At 38.0% G+C, this 20,716-nt stretch overlaps 2 protein-coding genes across 5 annotated transcripts in view; both read right to left on the bottom strand.

The window, feature by feature from the left end:
- Window positions 1–19,225, bottom strand: part of BPNT1 (3'(2'), 5'-bisphosphate nucleotidase 1) — a 37,970-nt gene extending 18,745 nt beyond the window's left edge. The window contains exons 1-3 of one of the 4 annotated variants that reach the window (XM_056815960.1): window positions 18,774–19,225; window positions 7,781–7,908; window positions 4,814–4,918 (exon numbers count right to left, since the gene is read on the bottom strand). In XM_056815960.1, coding sequence (XP_056671938.1) covers window positions 4,814–4,918; window positions 7,781–7,908; window positions 18,774–19,152 — 612 coding nt within the window. In that variant the 5' untranslated portion in view covers window positions 19,153–19,225. Of the gene's footprint in view, window positions 1–4,813; window positions 4,919–7,780; window positions 7,909–12,848; window positions 12,977–15,160; window positions 15,300–15,409; window positions 15,530–18,773 lie in introns of those variants that run through there. The other 3 variants (XM_056815961.1, XM_016430176.2, XM_016430177.2) reach the window with 3 other exon arrangements.
- On the bottom strand, window positions 2,782–4,277 carry COMMD5 (COMM domain containing 5). The gene has a single exon (XM_007481415.3). It carries the CDS (start codon window positions 3,781–3,783, stop codon window positions 3,085–3,087), a length of 699 nt encoding a protein of 232 aa, XP_007481477.1. The 5' UTR covers window positions 3,784–4,277; the 3' UTR covers window positions 2,782–3,084.
- Window positions 19,226–20,716: the final 1,491 nt, after the last annotated feature.

A 20,716-nucleotide genomic window follows, 5' to 3' on the forward strand; every position in this document is an offset into this window, starting at 1 on the left:
TGACTTCCAAATAATTCTGCAACTAAAAATTTTTAAATGGTTATAGTTGTTTTAAAAACTACAAGAATTAAATTTAAGCATCTTGCATCTTTTAACTAATTTTTGTACAAATGCAACAATATCATTTTATGATGGAAAACAGCTATTTTGAAGAGAAAATCCATGAGTAGCTAAAAATTGAAAAAAGGACAAGGTCATAACCTGACCTTAGCCCACCTTTCTTACAATGCACTTAAATTGACCTTCCCTTCTGTTTCTTAATGACATCAGCATCTATTCTGTCTGTACTTTTGCAAACTGCCCTTTATGCCTGGAAAATATTCTCTCAAAACTTGGGTTTACAAAATTCCTTCCTTCCTCCAAGATGAAACATGAACTAGAATGCCAGGCACTATACTAAGTGTCTTAAAAATATTATCTCATTTGTGACTCACAAGAATTCTGTGAAATAGAAACTGAGGCAAAGTTTAAGTGACTTACAGTTATCAGAGGCTGTATTTGAACTTTGATATTATTCGTTGTGACACCAAATGATAACCTTCCAGATTTATTCAAATGTTACTCCCCTCAATCTCAAATTACATTGTAGTAACTGTTATACAGTCATTTTTCAGTCATGGCCAACTTTTTGTGACCCCATTTGGGTTTTTTTAAAATATATCAGTGACTGGTCATTTTCTTTTCCAGCCCATTATTACAAATGAGGAACTGAGGCAAGCATGTGGCTTGCCGTATGTAACAGAACTAGTGTCTGAGACCAGATTTGAACTTGGGAAGATAAGTCTAACTGACTTTAGTCTTAGCACTTTATTCACTGCACTTCCTAATACCCCTGTATGAAAATACTTCTTATTCTCTTTATCTTGTTTCATATATACTATTCTGGCATGTGTACTTGGCTGTTGAAATGTAAGCTCTTTCAAGAGACTGTTTTATCTTTTGTGCACTGATTGCACAAAAACGGGAAGTTCTCAGATCAAAATACTTCAGCAATTAGATAAGAAACTAAAATCTTTCGATTTTGCATTTTAAATAAATGAAGGAATATGTAAATTTAAGGATGCCAACAATTATCTGTGTTTGAGAATTTGTTGAAACCAATGTCGGGAAAAATTTGTAACTGCACAAACCCATTTATAATAATGTCAAAGAAAATTTTCCCAACTTATGAATTTAACAAAAATGATATAATGGGGGAAATGTGATGTCTAGATATAACAATGGTCATATATACATAGATCTAAAGCAAAAGGGGTCTTTAGAGGTCAGCTAATCCAACCTTCGTGACAAGTATATTAAGCAGTAGGGGCCAAGATTCAAATTCAGGTTCTGTCACTGCAAATTATGGGCTTTTCCCATTGTGCTGGTCTACAAGTAGAAGTTTAAAATGTCCATATGCAGAACTTACTGAATGTTTCATATTCATTTTTATTGAAAAACATGAGGGTATAGCTCACTTTACAAGTTAAAAAGGTAAAAGACTATATAGCTGTCAGAAAAGAAAGGTTTTTTACAAAATTTTAAGAAATTTTGGGGGTTAAGAAAAGTATTTCTATAGAAGTAATTCTGAGTGGGGTGTCCTGATTTCTGAGGCATCTCTGAAATCCTTTCAGGGGGTCCATATTCTCAAAACTTTTTCAACAATATTAAGAAATTTTGACCTTTTAAAATACTCCCCTCCCTTCTAATTATACATCTCCATGAGAGATTTTCTTCATATTCTTCCAACTAAAACAGCCTATCAAAATGTATAATAAAGATGCAGATGAGACTCTAATTGTCTTGCATAGTCAAGACATTAAAGAGATTTGCAAAAATATCTAAAACAATACCATCTGCTTAATTTTTTATTATTTTTTGAAAAAATGTTAGGTGTTAACATGTAATGAATTTACTGTTCACTGAATATTTTTTAAATTTAGAGGTTTTCATTTCTAACATCATAAATATGGATTGATAAAATCCATATTAACCAACAGTCTTATGGGAGTCTTCAATAAGTTTTTAGGAGTAATAAAGGGATAGCTAGGTGACTCAGTAAACAGAGTGCGAGGCCCGGAAACAGAATGTTCTGGGTTCTAATTTGACCTCAGACACTTTGTAGCTGTGTGGCTTTCATCACTTCACTTAACCCTAATTGTTTAGTTCTTACTGAGAATGAAACAGTATCAATCCTAAGGCAGAAATAAAGTTATTAAATTTTTTTAAAGTTATTAAAAAAACAAATATATATATATAAAGAAAAAAATGTAAAGGAGTCCAGGAAACAAAAAAGTTTGAAGACTTCCATTCAATAGTACTATGCAATTCTCTGGCTTAAATACTCTTAAAAGTTTGAGCTAAAAGAAACTAATGCCAATTTTTTTTGAGGGAGGAAACAATAATGAAGATGAAGCAAATTAATAATATTTTAATTTTTTTCCTCTTAAAGCTTTATATTTGGTGGAATGCTATAAAAACTTAAGACCCCCTAAATAAATCAATGCAAGGTCCTCAAATTAGTACACTAATCCAGAAAGGGATTAAGTCTCTACTCTTTCAAAAAATTTAGGAATAAAACTTTACAAAATATTTTGATGATTCCCAATTTTTTAAAAAAACTACCCTAAAAATGAAGACATATTTATTAATCACTTAACTACCCTACAAAAACAATTCTTATTTTAAAGATATAGACAATATTTCTAAATATGACTAGATAAGGAACCTATTTACAAAGGACAAATGTGGCACATGCTTTTCATCAGAATAAGAACAGTGAATAGATCTGAATTGAGATGGTTTTTTTTTTCTATAAAGTCTTCTGTCTTTATTAGTTATTTAAAATTGTTTCCTCACAAATCATATAAAACCGATTTCAGGCATAAACTGTCATCTTTTACATTAGAATTTTTTTGAGGAAGAAAAAAATCCTAACTTACTGTTCTTTTTCTCAATCAGTATTTTTAATTGAAAAATATTTACAGCAAAGTAAGAGAAACGGCACAGAGTTTGGGAGACATGTTTCATGATTCTAGGTTCCTTCATTATCACAGAGCAGGCTTCTTGGGGAGTTGCTGAACTTAATCCACCGACAAGCGAGCATTAGTCCTGGATTTTAAGACTGCATCTCTTTTCTAGGTCATTCATTTCTTTCAGGATCAAGGCCACGTTGTACCTTAGTTCTTGAAACTTGGCAACAGGCACTTCAAAGCGATGGGCCTTCCCATCAGAGAGCTTCAGCTGCATCAGGATGGACGGCTGCAGGGAACGGGCCAGCGAGCTGGTGGAGATGGCCACGTCCACCCTCCACCTGAAGTCTTCCACCGTGGGGAGGCGAGCGCCCTGCTCGCGAGCAAGCCCTTCCAGGTCGGGGCGCCGGCTGCCGAAGATAACAGTGGCAAAATCCGCCAGAAACTCGTCGGGCACCTGGAGCTGCTGGAGGTCCTCCCTAAAGGCGTCTGGCTTGAGGGCAGACGCAGGCAGCCGAAGGGCCTCCCGGAGCAGCGCATACATGCCAGCGACTAGGACTCCAAACTGCGACTCTGACAATGGCGACGAGTCCACCAGGCGCCGGGTGGCCTCCCGACAGTCCTCGCCCTGCAGGGCGCTAACCACCACCTTTAGCAGCTGCCGGAATAAATCCTTGTCCAAGCCTCGCACCTCCCGAACCATGGCCTCCACCGCAGCCGGGGGTCGGGGGCCCAGGAAGCTCACTCGGCTGCCGGGGCCATCCCCGGCAGGGGGTATGTAGGGAGCCGTGGGTTTAAGGCCACGGGTCGCAGCTGCCCCTGCCGCAGACATGACCAACCCTCTGGCCCACTGCGATATTAGGAACAGGTGCTCAGAGCCCTGGAAGTACCAGGTCCGAGGAAAGGAGAGGGGCGGAACTGTGCAGAACCCGGAAGTCCTGGATGCAGCCCTCCTAAAGGGAGGAGGACAGCAGCTGTCTCAGAGGAAGAAAGAGGAAAGAGACACCTAGACTGCAGCCCCCTCGCGGGCGGAGGATAGAGTGCACGCTTGCCCCGGATAGACGGGTCCTTCTCCTAGACTCCTCCCTTGAGCTGCTCCCAACCTCCAATATATTGCAACGTAACACGCCAGTGGACCAGAAAATCACGTTTGGGCTTTAGGGGTTTGTCAAACAAGAAAATGCCAGTTTTACGGACGTTGGTAACGTCTCGCCTTTGTAAATTTGGGCTTCATTAATAGTCGGAAAGTAATTGCTAACCTAAAACTGTTTTCTACGAACCAAGCACAGTACTAAGCACTTTAGAATTGTTATCTCACTTGTTTCTCACAACCCTGAGATATCCATTTTACTGATGAAGAAAGGTTAACGGACTTGCCCAGGATCACTGTGGCTAGTAAGTGTATGAAGTTACATTTGAATTCAAGTCTACCTGACTTCAGGCCCAAAGGACCACCTAGCTATCCACTGGGAAAAAAAAAAGAATAAGTAACAATAACAAAGATACTATGTTTTGGGAAATTTCATCATAAAACCAGAAAACAGCTCACAATATTATTTTCCTCATTAATATGACATCGTTAGCCAATTTTTGGCCAAATAAACATGTATATTATTAGGTGTTTAAGATTTGTGTTTTGCTATAAAATTGTAATTATCTATTTGAATAAAATTACCCAAAGGTGGATTGTTTTATGGAGAAAAAACCTTTTGAAAGAAAAGCATTTGCAACATGAAGTTTGGAAACCACTGCTTTAGGACAATAATATGCACTTATAATTAGTTAAGAAATTTCCAAGTGATACTTATTAAATTTTAAAATCATCAAAAAGAAGGCAAATTTTGTCATCAGAAAACTTTTACCTCTTCTCCTATTATTGTTAGCTTGGGGAATTTCCGTGCCAATGAAGAACATATACTCATCTGTGCCAGTCGGTCAGCTTTGGTTTGTAAATCTATTGAGGATGTCTACAACAAAAGATGAAAATTACTGTGAGAAGGTTATGCAGTTTTTAGTCTAGGTCCTACAGTAATGAATACTATTTCTATCTTTGAAACAGCCCTACAAATTCTTGTAGTTTTGCTCTACCTCTACCACACCCACTTTCCCCATCACAGCCCCTTTTGTTTCAAAGCAGGACTCAAAGCATCTGAGGAGTTCAAAGGGCCTTGAATGTCATCTAATCAAACATTTCTTCCCAACACTGAAATCACTTCTACAACATTGACAGTCATTGACTGTTGGCTTGAATTTTTCTAATGACGGAGAACTTACTACTTACAAGGAGGCCTATTCTATCCTCTAGTACCCACCTCCCCTTCCATTATTTTCATTCTCTCTCTTTTTCTCTCTCTCTCCCCAACATATATAATAATGAAAGAAATATATATAAAGATATATATATATATATACATATATATATATATGTGTACAAAGTTATTTGCATATTATCATTTATCTCCCTCCCTAGCATATGAGCTCCTAGAGATAAGGGACTGTTTTTGCCTTTTTTTTTAAAACCCTTACCTTCTGTCTTGGAATCAATACTGTGTTTTGTCTGGGAAGTGTCTGAGGCCAGATCTGAACCTAGGACCTCCCGTCTCTAGGCCTGACTCTCAATCCACTGAGCTACCCAGCTTCCCCCTTGCCTTTTTTTTTTTGGTAATCTCAAAACTGAGCATGTTTCTTACAGGGTAGGAAAAAACTAGCAAGTACTTAATAAATGTTTCTTACCTCATTGCAGCGTTCTTCAATAGGTTCTAAATCTTCCTCTGGGCATTGAATGTTACATTTGTAATATAGCTCAAATGATTCAGTTTATTTTCTCTTTCTGTTATATTTTCTTAATTCTTAAAGCAATTGCTCTTAAATAGCCTCTGGCCCCTAGTATTGATGGCCCTCTTTGCATGTAATTTTAAATTTCTGTTTCCTTCTTGGAATATTTCTTTCATCTTCTCTAACAACTTCGACCACAGAAGGTTGCTCTGCAAGTCCTTTTTTTTTTTAATTTTTTGTCTATTCTAGCAGGGAGACCATCTTGTTTTTGCAGCACAACAAATTAATTGGTGACCACATTAAGCAGGAAGACACACATAATGCATAGTATATACTCTCAAATGGAATAAAGCCTTTGGTGTCTAGACTTTCATAAGTACCCAGTTAAAAACATTTCTTGATTATTTTCCTCTACAAATTACTATTGGAAATTCCACTCCCATTCTCTTTCTCTCAAACTTATTTTCATGCAATTGTAATAGGCTGGCTTCCTATATTTAATTCCATTTTAAATTTCTATTTAAAAGTGAAAGATGGTCATGTTGTACATTTTTAACTTCAAATAATTTTTTACAACACAAATATTTGTAAATTTTTTTCTTTCTGCATTGCCCTTATTTGAATTGTTCCCTTTGAATCAGTGACCTTTGTTTAAAAATAAGTTATTCTTTTAAAGAAAATTCTTAGGGGGCAGCTGGGTAGCTCAGTGGATTGAGAGCCAGGCCTAGAGACGGGAATTCCTAGGTTCAAATCTGGCCTCAGCCACTTCCTAGCTTTGTGACCCTGGGCAAGTCACTTGACCCCCATTGCCTACCCTTACCACTCTTCTGCCTTGGAGCCAATACACAGTATTGACTCCAAGACGGAAGGTAAGGGTTTAAAAAAAAAAAAGAAAAGAAAATTCTTACATTCTATCTTAGAATCAATACTAAGTATCAGTTCTAAGACAGAAGAATGGTGAGGACTGGTTTGGCTATTACTTGAATCTATGAATTTATTATTACTAGAAACTATGAATTTATACAGTTATTGTCTCTCTTCAATCAGTAAATCAGTAAAATGTCCCTGATTAAACTAATTCCAGAATTTGCTTACATAAACAAAGGTATGATACAGTACTCAACAAAGTTTCTTGCAAGTTTAAGGAAAGCCTGTATTAGTCAAACAATGTTTTAGTGGTGCCTTTATTAGTCACACACAAAAAAACCAGTTTCTCTACATTTGTACTTAGTGGTATGATATTACCAGGACTAAACACAGACAAAAGAAATACGAGGATATTTTTTAAATTGAGTGATAGTTCTTTTAGTTAAATGCTACTATAAATACTGTCCCAATTTGTAACTATTGTATTGGAAAGAAAACTATTATATCTGGATTACAGATTATACTATATCATCAAAGGTCTCTGAGAACAATGAAAATTTAAGTGTTTTCAAGATTAACCACTTTTTAGTAACTGTCACATTTTATTAGAATTGCCACATTTGCCAAGGATTGTGTGGCTTCTCATAAATTACCACAAACTAGGGTTTGAAATATATTGATTATACAAGGGCTAGCCAATAATCACAAAGGCAAGCGATTTAAGTAGAAGACTGGGCTCTAAGACTCATGGGATCATAGATCTGGGGCTGACATGGACTTCAGAAGTCAACTAGTTCAGTCTCCTCATTTTACAGGTGAAGAAACTGAAACCCAAGACTGGGTTAAGTGTCCAAGACTGCAAAGATATGAGTGTCAGAAGCAAGTTTTGAATCTAGGTACAATGTTTTTCGGGATCCTGCTCACAACTAAGCAGGCCACATATAAAGCTCAAGACTTCCAATTGCTCCTTCTGATAAGATTAAATGATAGAGGATATGTAAAATACTTTGTAAACAAAATACTCCGTAAATGTTAGCTAATTATCATTGCCTCATGCATATGGCACAAAGCTTTTATATTTTCCCAATATAAAAACATTCTTTTGACCATTAGAATGTTAGAATAATTTAGCTGTATCTACGTGAACATAAAATTAGTATGAAATGAGATGTGACTCTTAGTAGTACCTTCTCCACAATTCCAAGGTCGCCCCCAGCCATCACATTTCTGATTATCATTCCAGCTTTCTGAGCAATAGAATATGCAGAAGCAACCAAACGGATCAAGACAGTTGGACTGGAAGCCATGATTAACACTGAAAAGAAGTCAACAGAAGCCCTCTGTTATACATTCATATAGGCAATATAAACTATATCAATTTAATTTATTCCTATATTTGCATAAAGGCTTAGAACTTAACTAAATACATAGTATTAATGCTGCCACAAACTTGCTATCCTCAGTAGTCTATAAGAAAAATATTACCTATCTAAAAGCACTTGTGTATAATGATAGTAGTCCCCAAAAGAATCCAAGCAATTTTGTTTTTCACTCAGTTCATTTGTACTTTTTATTGACAACTTCAGTCTTATTTCATATAGAGAGGATAATCTTTCAGGGCCTTAGTAATTGGTTGTTAACATTCCTGAGTTGCTAATCTAATCTACAAGTATTTATTAAGTGCCTACTACATGAGGGCAGCTAAGTAGTATAGTGGATAAAACCTTGGACCTACAGTCAGGAGGACCTGGGTTCAAGTCAGACCTCAGACACTTCCTAGTTGTGTAACTCTGGGCAAATCACTCAACCCAACTGCCTAGCCCTTGCCACTCTTCTGTTTTAGAATTGATACTGTGATATGGAAATCACTTTAAAAGACTGATATATATTAATTTAAGGTCGCCAAGGAATTCAGCTATATAATTCCTAAATGAAAACTCAAGTCAGCAGTCAACCTTTTATGGAGTTTTTAATTAATTACAAACAGGAGGAAGAAAGGTATGTGAGAGAGAGAGAGAGAGAGAGAGAGAGAGAGAGAGAGAGAGAGAGAGAGAGAGAGAGAGAGAGAAAGAGAGAGAGAGAGAGAGAAAGGGGAGAGAAGGGAATAGGGCTTAATACCCCCTCTGCTTAGGCTGGGCCAAAGGCCCAAGCCCTTAGATAGCTGAGGCAAAGAAAAGAGATCAGTCCCTATCACTTACGTGACCAAAATGGAGAAACGGTCTCATGGGCCTCCACCTCCAGCCTCCTTCAGAGCAAGCCCTCCTCTCAGACCTCTCCAGGAGCTCTCCCTCCAGGACCTCTCTCCTCTCAGACTCCTTCAGAGCAAAACCTCTCAGAGCAAAAACCTCCTCCCAGAGCCTCAGACCCCGCTATCTTTAAGGAAACCATCTAAGTTCCCTCCCCTCAGTTCTCACATCTACCAATCACTGTCCATGTCTTCCCTGTGCCAATGGTGGCTCTAGCTTAACCCAGGACCGCCCAGAGGTCTGCCCCTTTGCACATGTCTGTTGAAGGTCATATTCTCAAATAATTACATCTTGATCCTTGCTGCAGCCCTTCCTAAATCCTTTTACTCTGAGTAGGGTGGAGATTGGACGTTCCAAGGCCTGGTTCTGTCATTCCAAGTATCTCTATTGTATCAATTCTAAAATCAATCATGACTCAAAGAACTTCCTGTTCTATGCTTAAGCATAGGTCAAAGCCCTTTCCATTGTTTAGCAAAAGGTTTCTGTCCTAAAGTAGTCTTAGGTAGGGAGGAGAAGGATCCTCCCATGCCAAGGGGGTTCACATTCCAATAGAGTTCTTACTATCAGTAGGAAATTTTTTCCAAGTATGAAATTTTCCAATGGTGAAATTTCCAACATTTATAAGTCTAAGAAATTTTAAGGTTTACAATACTAAGAGAGAAGATAAAGGTTTAAAAAAATGTCTCCTTATATGCCAGGCATTATTTTAAGCCATAAGGCTTAAAAAAAACAACAATCAAAAAAAAATCAAGATCCCCTGCTCTAAAGGGGAAAAAAATGCAAAAATCTATGTACAAGATATAGACAGGACAAATTGGAGGCACTCCTAGAAGGAAGGCACTAGCATTGCCAGAGACAATTACAGACTGGGAAAGGCTTCCTGTAGAAAGCAAAATTTTAACTAAGCTTCAAAGGAAGCAAGGGCCAACAAAGGTTAATTTTTTGTTTTCACCTTCTGGTGATCATAGGATTATCAGATTTTACAACTGGGAAAGGTTATTAGAGATCATCTATCCAATGCCCTCTTTTTAAATATGAGGAAATTGACATTAATGAAAGTTAAGTTAAGAGAATACTTGTTCCAGACTTTCCTTGTACTAAGTGGCATACCTTGAAGAACTTCTAATTTACATAGATTGGTTTTTAGATAATAGACACTCAGTTTCAGGTCTGGTAATTAAATCATTTTCTACTCATGAGATCTGCCAGAATTTGTGCTTTATATTGACTTAACTTCTAAATCCAGATTCACCATCATGCCAGAAGGATGAGGCACTTGGTTGGGACTTTAATGGAGGTTAACTGACAAAGCATGTCTTAAAATCAAGTAACTGTTGCTTTGGAGTCTTAAAACACTTTTCAAGGTTCATTTATTACTCTTTGTGAAATTTTTTAAATTGTAATTTTATAAGACAATTTATTCAAATATGAATTTTACCCTGAGATAATACTTCAAAAACATACAAATGACCTGAGCTTAAGCACAGGTAATCCCCTGGCTGTAATTCCTTTTACCAATAAAGAGAAAAGTAAAAGTAAAAAAAAAAGTAAAGTTCTAGGGAATTGTCCCAGATAAAGTCTAGTGAGTTAGTTACCAAAGACCTAAAGAATTTAAGTGACTTGTCACATATAACTAATAGGTGTGTTAGAGGAGGAATAGGATCATATCTTCCTAATGCTGAACCCAGCAATATGTTAATTAATCACTTTGACTTTTTGTTGTTAAATCGTTTTAGTCTGACTTTGTCACCCCATTTTGGGATTTTCTTGACAAAGATATTGCAGTGCCTTGCCATTTCCTTCTCCAGCTTATTTTATAAATTAGTAAACTGAGGCTGAGTTAAGTGACTTGCTGAGGGTCACACAATTTGTAAGTGCCTAAAGCCAGATTTGAAGTTAAGAAGATGAGTCTGGTGCTCTATCAGCCCTCTGTCACCTAGCTGCCCTACTTTGCCTCTACTAAAGATATTGGGATTCTAAGGTTAAAAAGTATACAATTCAACAGCTACTTGCTTATCATCTTTTTAAGGGGATGCATAGATCATTAGAAATAGAGGTCTATATCTGAGAGGAGCTTCAAAGGTCTTACAGTCCTGCCTCCTCTTTTTGAATAAGTAAAAGGAATTCTAGAAAAGTTAATTGCTTTGTTCAGGAACACACAGCCAGAGAATACACAGAAAGAGGATTCATGACTGTCTTCAATTCCAAAGCCAGGGCTCTTTTTATAGCACCATGTTGCTTCTTTTTCCTTATATATGTATATAAAAAGGATAAATAACACATAAAGGAAAATAACAACATGAAAAGAGAAGCCAAAGTCTTTGGGGAAAACAGACCATATTTTCCACCAGGAAGTCACAGGAGGTACAATTACTTGGTGGCCTAGACAAAACAAAGAAATAAACAGCTTCCAGGTGCAAGTACAATGTCTTTCCAAAGGAAATTTGATTAGCTCCAAGGCAGGGGCAAATCTAAGGTACTAATCATACCTGCACACAACTTATTACACACATCCTTCATCACAAACAAGAGTCCAGTAGGGTAGGCACAGAACAGAATTTAGAATGACTGAAGTTCTTGGGCAAGAGAATAGTCAATAATGTTTGTTTTTTAACTTACCTTCCATCTTCGAATCAATACTGTGTATCAGTTCCAAGGCAGAAGAGCAGTAAGGGTTAAGTAAGGGGGTGTGTGAAGTGACTTGTCCAGGCTCACAGAGCTAGGAGGTGTGTGGGTTCACACTTGAACCCAGGACCTTCCAGCTCTAGGCATGGCTGTCAACCCACTGAGCACCCAGCTGCCCCTCAATAATAATAATGCTCTTGATAGTTCATGTTTCTATAGGTTTTACAGTCACAGGATCATACAATTGAGAGCTAAAAGGAACCTTAAAAGTCAAGTTCAGGCCCTTCATTATACAGATAAGAAGAATGAAGCCCTGAGTATGAATCTGACCAACATGTAGTAAATAGAAGAGCTCCTTATTTCAAACATAATTTTCCAACCACTCCATGTCACTATTTACAAAACATTTGCTATATTCTCTATAGAACTGTGAAAATGATAAAAATATAAAGTGCTTGAAAGCTCTCTTATGGACCAAAAAAACCTGACAGAAATGATAAATAACTGTGTTCGTGTTCTCTTTGTTGAAACACAATCACCAGGCTCACTTTTCTCTTTTGCAGAGAGTGCACAGCACAGAAGGCCTCATGCTTAAAACAGAAGTTCTACCTGTTATTACTCATTCAGAGCCTGCTTAAACACTGAAAAGAGAAAGGGCATGAACAGAACTGGCCTTCACATTTCTGTTCACACAGACCTAAGAGGTTTTAAAACAAACATATTCTTCCAATCTCTACTTGATAATACATTTTGGTTTACAACACTCAGAATCCCTCAATGTGTGCTGCCACTTTGTCCTAATCTTACTTAACATTTTTATTCGTTAAAAGCAAACCAATTTCCTTCACTGTAAACTTTGACAGGCATTCATTACCTTTGAACTCCTTGATCATTTAAGTCCTACCAGACCTCACCTATGACTATGCTCTCTTCCTACAGGTTTGTAGGTTTGTTTATCTTTCTTCCAAAGAAAATATTTTAATGATTTTCTTTTTCTTTCCCACCACACCCTGGTTGAGCAACTCACCAAAACAGAATCCATCTACACAATTAGAAGAAACAGGGAGAAAGGCAAATACGAACTTTTTGAGTCATTCACTGTCAGGCTGCAAATAATCAATAATCTCCACCTGGGCCTCTTAGGCACTCTTTAGTGCTAAATGAAATAAGTAATTTAATCATTATTGTGAAAAATGTGATCTTTTTTCCCCCATCTTTTCCCAAAGACAAACAAATCTTGGCTTATTTGTTCAGAGAAATCGAGTCGTTCTGGGTAATGAAATATGATCTGTAACTGAGAGCTCCTTGTTGGATCCTAATTCTTCCCCTACTATTAACATTTGGCAAAGACTCTCGATAAATGATAACTCCCAAAGAAAAATACCTCTTTTTGTAGCAGATATATGTGAAGCACAAAGCCAGGTACCGGGAAACAGGCAACTTCCTAGTATACAATCAGAATTTCAATTCAATCCGTGTTTCCTCCCCTTAGATCTACAAACCTTCTGGGTCCTAGAACCCTCCCAATTTTAACTCTTTCTTACCTGATGCTCAAAATACAGTATTGAATCAAAAATACACCTAACACTAAGTTAGATTATGAATACCTTGGCCACCAAATTATCAGTCTAATTCTAAAAATCATTTCTACTACTTACTACTGAGTGTTGATGTTACTGATGTGATATGTTATCACAACACCGAGAAAAAGTTGAGTCAAAAAATTTATGTCCCAGGTATATGGCACCTTTTAAATAGAGCACAGGTAGGGGCAGCTAGTTCACAAGCCTGGGCTCTATACAGGGAGGACCTGGGCTCAAATCTGGCCTCAGGTACTTCCTAGCTGTGTGACCGTGGGCAAGTCACTTAACCCCAACTGCTTAGCCCTTGCCCTTCTGTCTTAGAGCTCTTATTAAGATAGAAAATAAAGGTTTTAAAGAAAAATAGTATAAAGGTTTGGATGACAAGATAGAGAAGGAACTTTAAGGCACAGTGCCTCTTCTCTCTGGGTGCAGGTTGACTTTGTAAACTGTAAACTAGTGATGACACTAAGATAGCATCAAAGAACCTACTAAGATCCAATCTTGGGCTGTCAGGATAGATCAACAACTGTTATAACTTATACCAGCCTTTTATTGCATTGAAGAGAAGATACTGATGAACCATGATATAAGTACATTTAACAAGACCATAGCTTGAAAATTTAATAAAAATTTTAAAAAATGATACAATTAAACTTTTAGCTATAGTCTTGTGATTTTCAAATCATATAAGGGTGAAACAGAGGACATACTGTGTTTGCTAGATCGCCTTTGGCCCCATCCTAATAGCATCCAACAACAATAATAATAGAATATTTATACTTATATAGTATTTCAGAGTTTGCAAAGTCATTTACTGATATCATCCCATTTGAGTCTCACAATCAAGTATTATTATCATTATTTTATAGGTAAGAAAACCAAAGCACCAAAAGATTGTAACTTGCCCAGGATAACATAATAACTGTCAGAGTTGGGGTACATTTTTTAACAATAAAGACTCAAAGTTAGAATGTGTTTCATTATTCAAAATATTTGAAAGTTCTTGCTTTAGAATACTTTCGATTGTGCCTTTTTACCATGTAATTGGGCCAGCTAGGTGGTGAAGTGAATAGAGCACTGAACCTGAAGTCAGACTCATCTTCCTGAGTTCATATCTGGCCTTACACACACGTCCTGTCTGTGGGACCCTTGGCAAGTCTTTTAACCCCATTGGCCTCAGTTTCCTCATCTGTAAAATGAACTAGAAAAGGAAATGGTAAACTACTCCAGGATCTTTGTCTAGAAAACACCAAATGAGATCAAGGTCACAAAGAGTTGGACACAACTGAAAAACAACAAACAAAATAATACTTGACCCTGTTTCCCAAATACCTAATATTTTGTGATTTTTTCCATTCATTTGATACTATATAAATTAAACCTTGAAACAAAACAGGCTAATTTCTTTCCATTACCACAGTCATTATTCTTTGATCCAATAATAGAAAAATGGAGGTCTATCATGCGACTAACACCCAATACAGGATGTTGCATTTAATACAAGTTTGTAAAGTGAATTTACAATTAAAAAGTCTAAAGGAAGGGTGATAGAAAATGATTTAGTATTTTTGTTTCCTTCTTTATCCTTAGATGTATATGAAAAGCAATTGAGATTTTATTTGAACAACCAGCCTAAGACCAGCACTCAAGTCTGCCACAGTTCCTTGCTACACCAGCTATAAAAATGTTCCAGGGCATTCCAAAAAAAAGTCATAACCCAATAACTAAGTGTAGTGTTAGCACTCTCTCTACTCCCAGGGCCTGGCACTGGAAAGTCTTGGGAGTGGGGGGATAATCCAGCCTCAACCAAATTTTTTAATTAATTAGATTAATGAGTACCTGAATACCCTCAGATGGATGCAAACAGCTACTTAAAGAATGAGTGTGGTAGTGAAAGGAGTCAAACTTGCTTCAGTTACTTGTGATAGACCAAGAAAACCACCCAGATGAAAAATACTTAAAAAAAAAAAAGAAAAAACGCGTTTTTAGGGGAAGGTCCCTCATTGCCTCCCGTAGGACGTCCTCTCTAGAATAGAGGTCATTCCAAATATACTACGCTACAGCCAATGAGGATGGAATAGGCGACCGCCTGACGCATGTCAAAAGCACTCACTTGTATTCCGCTTTCTGTAGCTCCTTAAAAAAAAAAAAAATCTCTTCTCGTTTTCCTTCGACCTAGAACTTTTGCTCTTCTCCCTACGTGCGCAAGAGGCAGGCTGGTCGTCCAAAGAGCAAACTAAATTACCCACTTCTACCCTAGAGACAGATGCCCGCCCTCTTTAACTGGCAGTCATTTCGGCTTAAAGCTACACTGGCCCTTTTGGTTCTTAGCTTCTATCCTAAGGCCAGAAGCCAGCCTTACCTTTCTACCCGGGAACCGTTTTGATTACCCAGGGCAAGCGCTGTCAAAGATTCTAATCCCAATTGTTAACAGCAACCAGCACTCTGGAGAAACAAGCAAAATCAGCATTCCCCACTCGAACTCCTCCGTAGTCCGGAAGACGCAGTTAATATCTAATTGTCCTTTTGGTAGGAGGACGAGTTTTTGGGGGGTGGGGGGTGAACTGGTGGTCCTCGGGATAAATTCTTACAAAGTAAGGGAGTTAATAAAAAGAATCATTAACCTGCAGGCCACAATTTTTCATTCTCGCGGCCACATACCTAATGTTCATACACCTACCTCCAGAGAATATCACTAATATTAACAGCAATTTTAATAGTAATTATTTCGGTAATAATTGACAACTGTGCAGCTGCTTACTGTGTGTCAGGCGCTTTACAATTACAATTACAGGCTTATCTCATTTGATCCTTACAATAACCCTAGGAAGTGCTATTATTATTATCATCATCATCATTTTACAAATGAGGAAATTGAGGCAAATACAGATCAGTGAGCTTATGAATTTGAATTCAAGTTTTCAAGTTTTCCTGACTTCCGGACTGGTGCTTTATCCACTTTACCACTTAGCTTCCTCACTATATATACACACATAAATGTGTGTTTATTTGTGTACATATGTACATATACTCACATATTCAAACAAGAGAGAGGCAGGTCTATTTTTGTTAGTATATATGTATGTGTATATACATGCATCTCTCTCTCCATGAATACATACATATATAAAACATCCCCCTAATTCATCAACGGGTTTGAGGCCTATCCATTACCTATTTTCATGGCCATTGGAACAAATTATTCTTATCTGCCCATTTCACTAGGAGACATTGCCTGAACACCCCATATATATTTACATATATACATACATATATCCACAAAAATAGACTTATCTCTGTCTCCCTTTTGTTTGTGTCTATTTGGAGTATCTTCCCAGTTACACAAAGTGACAAGCATTAACTGTTCCAAGGACTGGAAATACAAAGTAAGAAAGTGACAAGCATTAACTGTTCCAAGGAATGGAAATACAAAGAAAGATAAACAAAAATATAGTCCCTGCTCTAAAGGTGCTCACAGTCTAACATGGAAGCAACAATGAACAAATAAGAAATAAACAGGGAAAGGTCTCTTGTACAGAGGAGCATTTTAGCAGAGACTTTAAAGGAAAGCAGGGAAACCAGGAGGCAAAGATAAAGGACAAAATTCCAAGGATGGGGGGATTGTCAGTGAAAATTTGTGGACTTGGGAAATAGAATGTGCAAGAGGTCAGTGTTATTGATATAAAACTGGAAAGGTAGAAAGGGATGAAATTACAAAAGGCTTTAAAGCCCCAAAGATGATTTTTAAAATATTTGATCCTGGAGGTAATAGGGAGACAATGGTGTTTATTGAATGGGAGTTGGGGGAATGGGGAGGGAAGTGGAGGTGTGAATTGATGAAACTAAACTTTAGAATGGACTAAAGGAGGGAGAGACTAAGCTTGTAGAGCCTATGAGCTCCTGAAAGCAAGGGCTATTTTTGTTTTTTGACTATTCTAGGTAATCCCATCTATTAGCATCATGCCTGGCACATAGATGGTGTTTAATAAATGTTTAATGACTTGATAGCTGGCATTTAACCCTTTAATGTTTCTGCAAAGAGATTTTTCATATATATCTTATAGAAGTCTCATGACAATAATAATAGCTAGCATTTATTTATGTAGGGCTTACTATGTGTCAGGGACTTTGCTTAGAACTTAAAAGATATCATATTACTTGATACAATATTCCTGGGGTTTAGGTGCTGTTAACATCCTCATTTTGAAATAAGGAAATTGAGGCAAATGGAGATTAAATAATTTGTCCGGGGTCCCACAGATGAATGTCTGAGTATGGAATTCAACTCAGGTCTCTCTAACTCTAGGCTAAGCACTCTGCCCACTGAGGTAGCTTTTACTTTACTGAGCTGAATCAGGTTTCTATCCAACATACATGCATAGATGTGTTGGATTCAGAAGAGCTCAAATCAGAACCAGCTAAAAAAAAATGGAGACCTTTCTGTATGATGTTCAATGATATTGTTGTGGGAGAGCTTGATCTTATCAGTTTCAGGAGAATACCTACTTAGAAAATTACCTGGCCCCGACAAATCTTTGGAAAATAAATGGATTTTATTAGAGCAAATGGCCAGGAAGCAGGAAACAAGGGGGATCAAGTGACATTCCCATATGAGGTGCCTTGATATCTGGGGTAAAAGCATAGGTATACATCGTTTGTAACATATTAAGCCCTGAACATAAAGGTAGGGAATTTGCACATCTCTGAGAATCTATTGATGTTTGAGGTGCAAACCAGAGGTAAATATCCATGCTATAGCCTTCATCATAAAATAAGGAAATTGCTTCTAAAACAGAAGGAAACATATCTCCCAGAAAATCTTTTGTTTATGCAGTTTTCTCTCTGGTTTCATCAGGGTCAGTTTTCTTCTGACACCTGTATTCCTAGGGTTCAGGTTCAGGGAATTCCTCATGTACTCCTTCTGACCTGGGATTTCTCCAGAGACTTGGGGTTTCTTGGGGACCCTGCACCCCCACTCCAGTATTGTGGAAGATTTCAACTATGGTATGGCAGACCTGTATTCAGGGATATACTGAAGAAATTACTATCTTTGCTATCAGGATACAGTTTTTTTTTTGCTCTTGCAATAGCTCAGAACTGGGAAGGTCTTAACAGAGCTATTTACAAAAGAGCAATCAGCAGAATGGAGAAGCAGAGGACAGCAGCACTTCTAAAGATTGCAAGAAATATCTATCAGTCTTTCAGATCACTGAATCTAATATCCAAGAATCCTTGCAGGAACCTTTATGGAACTAAAAAGGCATCATTTGGCATTTGCTCTGTGTAGTTTCCTAATTGGATCATTGGAGGTGTTACATAAAATATTCTCAGTTTTTATTGAACAAAAGCAGTGTTCAAAGAGCAATCAATCAATTAAAATCTTTCATCTTGTGACAAGTATAGATATAGGCTGAAGAAAATATAGAAAAATACTAGACATATTTGTTGAGTGTTTTTGAAATTTATATGAGAACTTTTAACAAAAAGGACTTTGTATTTTAACATATTATAAATGTTTATATTTCTACATACATATATACAATTTACACACATATATTTTTAGGTCTTTGTTGACCTGCATCAGGTTTCTATCTAAGGTGTAATCAAGAACATAGGCCATTTATTATGTGGATAGAAAGTTCTTTGGGAGCAGGGACTGTCTTTTCCCTTTTTTTTTTTGTTTAGCGTAGCGCATGAAACACTGAAGACGCTTAATAAATACTTACTAGAGTGATTAACGTCTACCTTCTGCTTTTCCCCCCAAGACCCAGATGGGAGCGCAAGACTGTTTTGGCAGCTACTGGAACAGACTGAGCATGCGCTCCGAAGCGCCTCTAGCGCGTGCGTCGTGCCTGAGTAGAGTGGGGTCAGGGGTTGTTTCTGAGATCCTGGGGCGGGGCAGCGCGGCTCCTCTGTCCCTGCCAGGAGCAGGTATCCTCTCTCTCGCCCCCGCCTCCTCGCCATGCTTTGGGGCCTGAGACATGGCCAGGCCTCGGCGGCGACTGCTGTTACAGCTGCGTCAGCCGGAGGCGTGGGTGGGTTGCGCCGACCTCCGTGGGGTCTGGGATGGCTGGGGACTACGAAGAGCTTCTTGCAGAGGGCCATCACCACCAGCGGGGCCAGAAACCAGCAGAAGGACTCAGAGGGCGGCAAGTACCGCGAGACGGTATTGCTGCCCAAGACCAGCTTCCCCATGAAGCTGGTGGGCCGTGAGCAGACGGACATGGAGCTGGAGATCCAGCAGGTGGGCAACATTCATAACCCCCCCTAACCCCCAGGGATAGGGCCGGTGCCGGGGTGGGAGGGAGATGTGTGACCTAGGGTAAGTCACCTAACTTCTCTGAGTACCGGGATCCCCCAAGTTATCTAGGGATAACAATAATCAGCTTTTACTGACTTTACCTTACCACCACGATCTCATTTGGTCCTCGCAGCCACTCTGGGAGGTAGGTGCTATTATTATCCGCACTTTGTGAATGGAAAAACAAATTAACTGACTTGCCCAGGGTCCTACCCTACTCCTAATTGTCTGAGGTCGGATTGGAACTCGGGTCTTCCTGGCACCCCATTAGACTTCTCTTCTGCATCACCTAGCCGGCTCACTTAGCAGGTCCCATACCTACAACCTCACCTGGTTGTTTTAATGGTTCAATCAGGTAGCGTATATAATGTTTCGTAATGGACTAAAGTTATAGTTATCATACTCCTTCAATGGGAACCTTGAGAGAAAGAAGTGGTAAGGCTTCCATGTCTGTAGCCTGAACTCCTGATTTTGGCTCATACTGATTTATAGGACAAAAGGTTCAAGAAAGTGACTGGCTGAATGATAGAAGATGGCCAAGGGGAATTTAAGAATAGAACTAGTATGTCTATGCCGTCTAGTATGGTTAAACCCCTTTGGAAGTCTGGTGAAACTTATGGACCTGTTCTCCAAATGGTGTTTTTAAATACATAAATAAAAATACATAGGATTACAGAATAAACTACATCAAAAGGACTATATAAAATATTTAAAAGATTGTTATAATATAAAAGCTAGAATTTATGTAGTCATTTAAATTTTGCAACACTTATTAACTCATTTTATCCTCACTATTATTCCTATTGAGGAAAATGGTGATAGACAGGATTTGAGCTCGGGTCTTTGTAACTTGAGGATTAAAAAAAAAAAACCTAGGGATTTCTTTCAAGAGTTAACTAGTGAGGGGCAGCTAGGTGACTTGGTGAAATGAGAGCCAGGCCTAGTATAGTGACAGGAAGTACTGATCTTCTGCCTTAGAACTAATATACAGTATTGATCTAAGCCAGAAGGTAAGGATTAAAAAAAGAAAAAAGAAGTTAAATGGTGTATTGTTTCTATTTCTACCTTACCTTCTGATTTTAAGAGACCTGGGCAGTTTTTTAAAAATTTATTTAGAATATTTTTCGATGGTTACATCATTCATGATTTTCCCACCTCCTTTCCTTCCTCTCTCTGGGAGCTGACAAGTAGTTCTACTGTGTTATACATGTATTATTGTTTAAAATCCATTCCCATGTTATTCATATTTGCAATAGAGTGAACTTTTAACATCAAAACCCCAATCACATTCCCATCAAACCAAATAATCGATCGTGTTTTCCTTCTGTGTTTCTGTTCCCACAGTTCTTTCTCTGGATGTGGATAGCA

This window comes from Monodelphis domestica, chromosome 2, assembly GCF_027887165.1.
Source record: "Monodelphis domestica isolate mMonDom1 chromosome 2, mMonDom1.pri, whole genome shotgun sequence".
NCBI lineage: Eukaryota > Metazoa > Chordata > Mammalia > Didelphimorphia > Didelphidae > Monodelphis > Monodelphis domestica.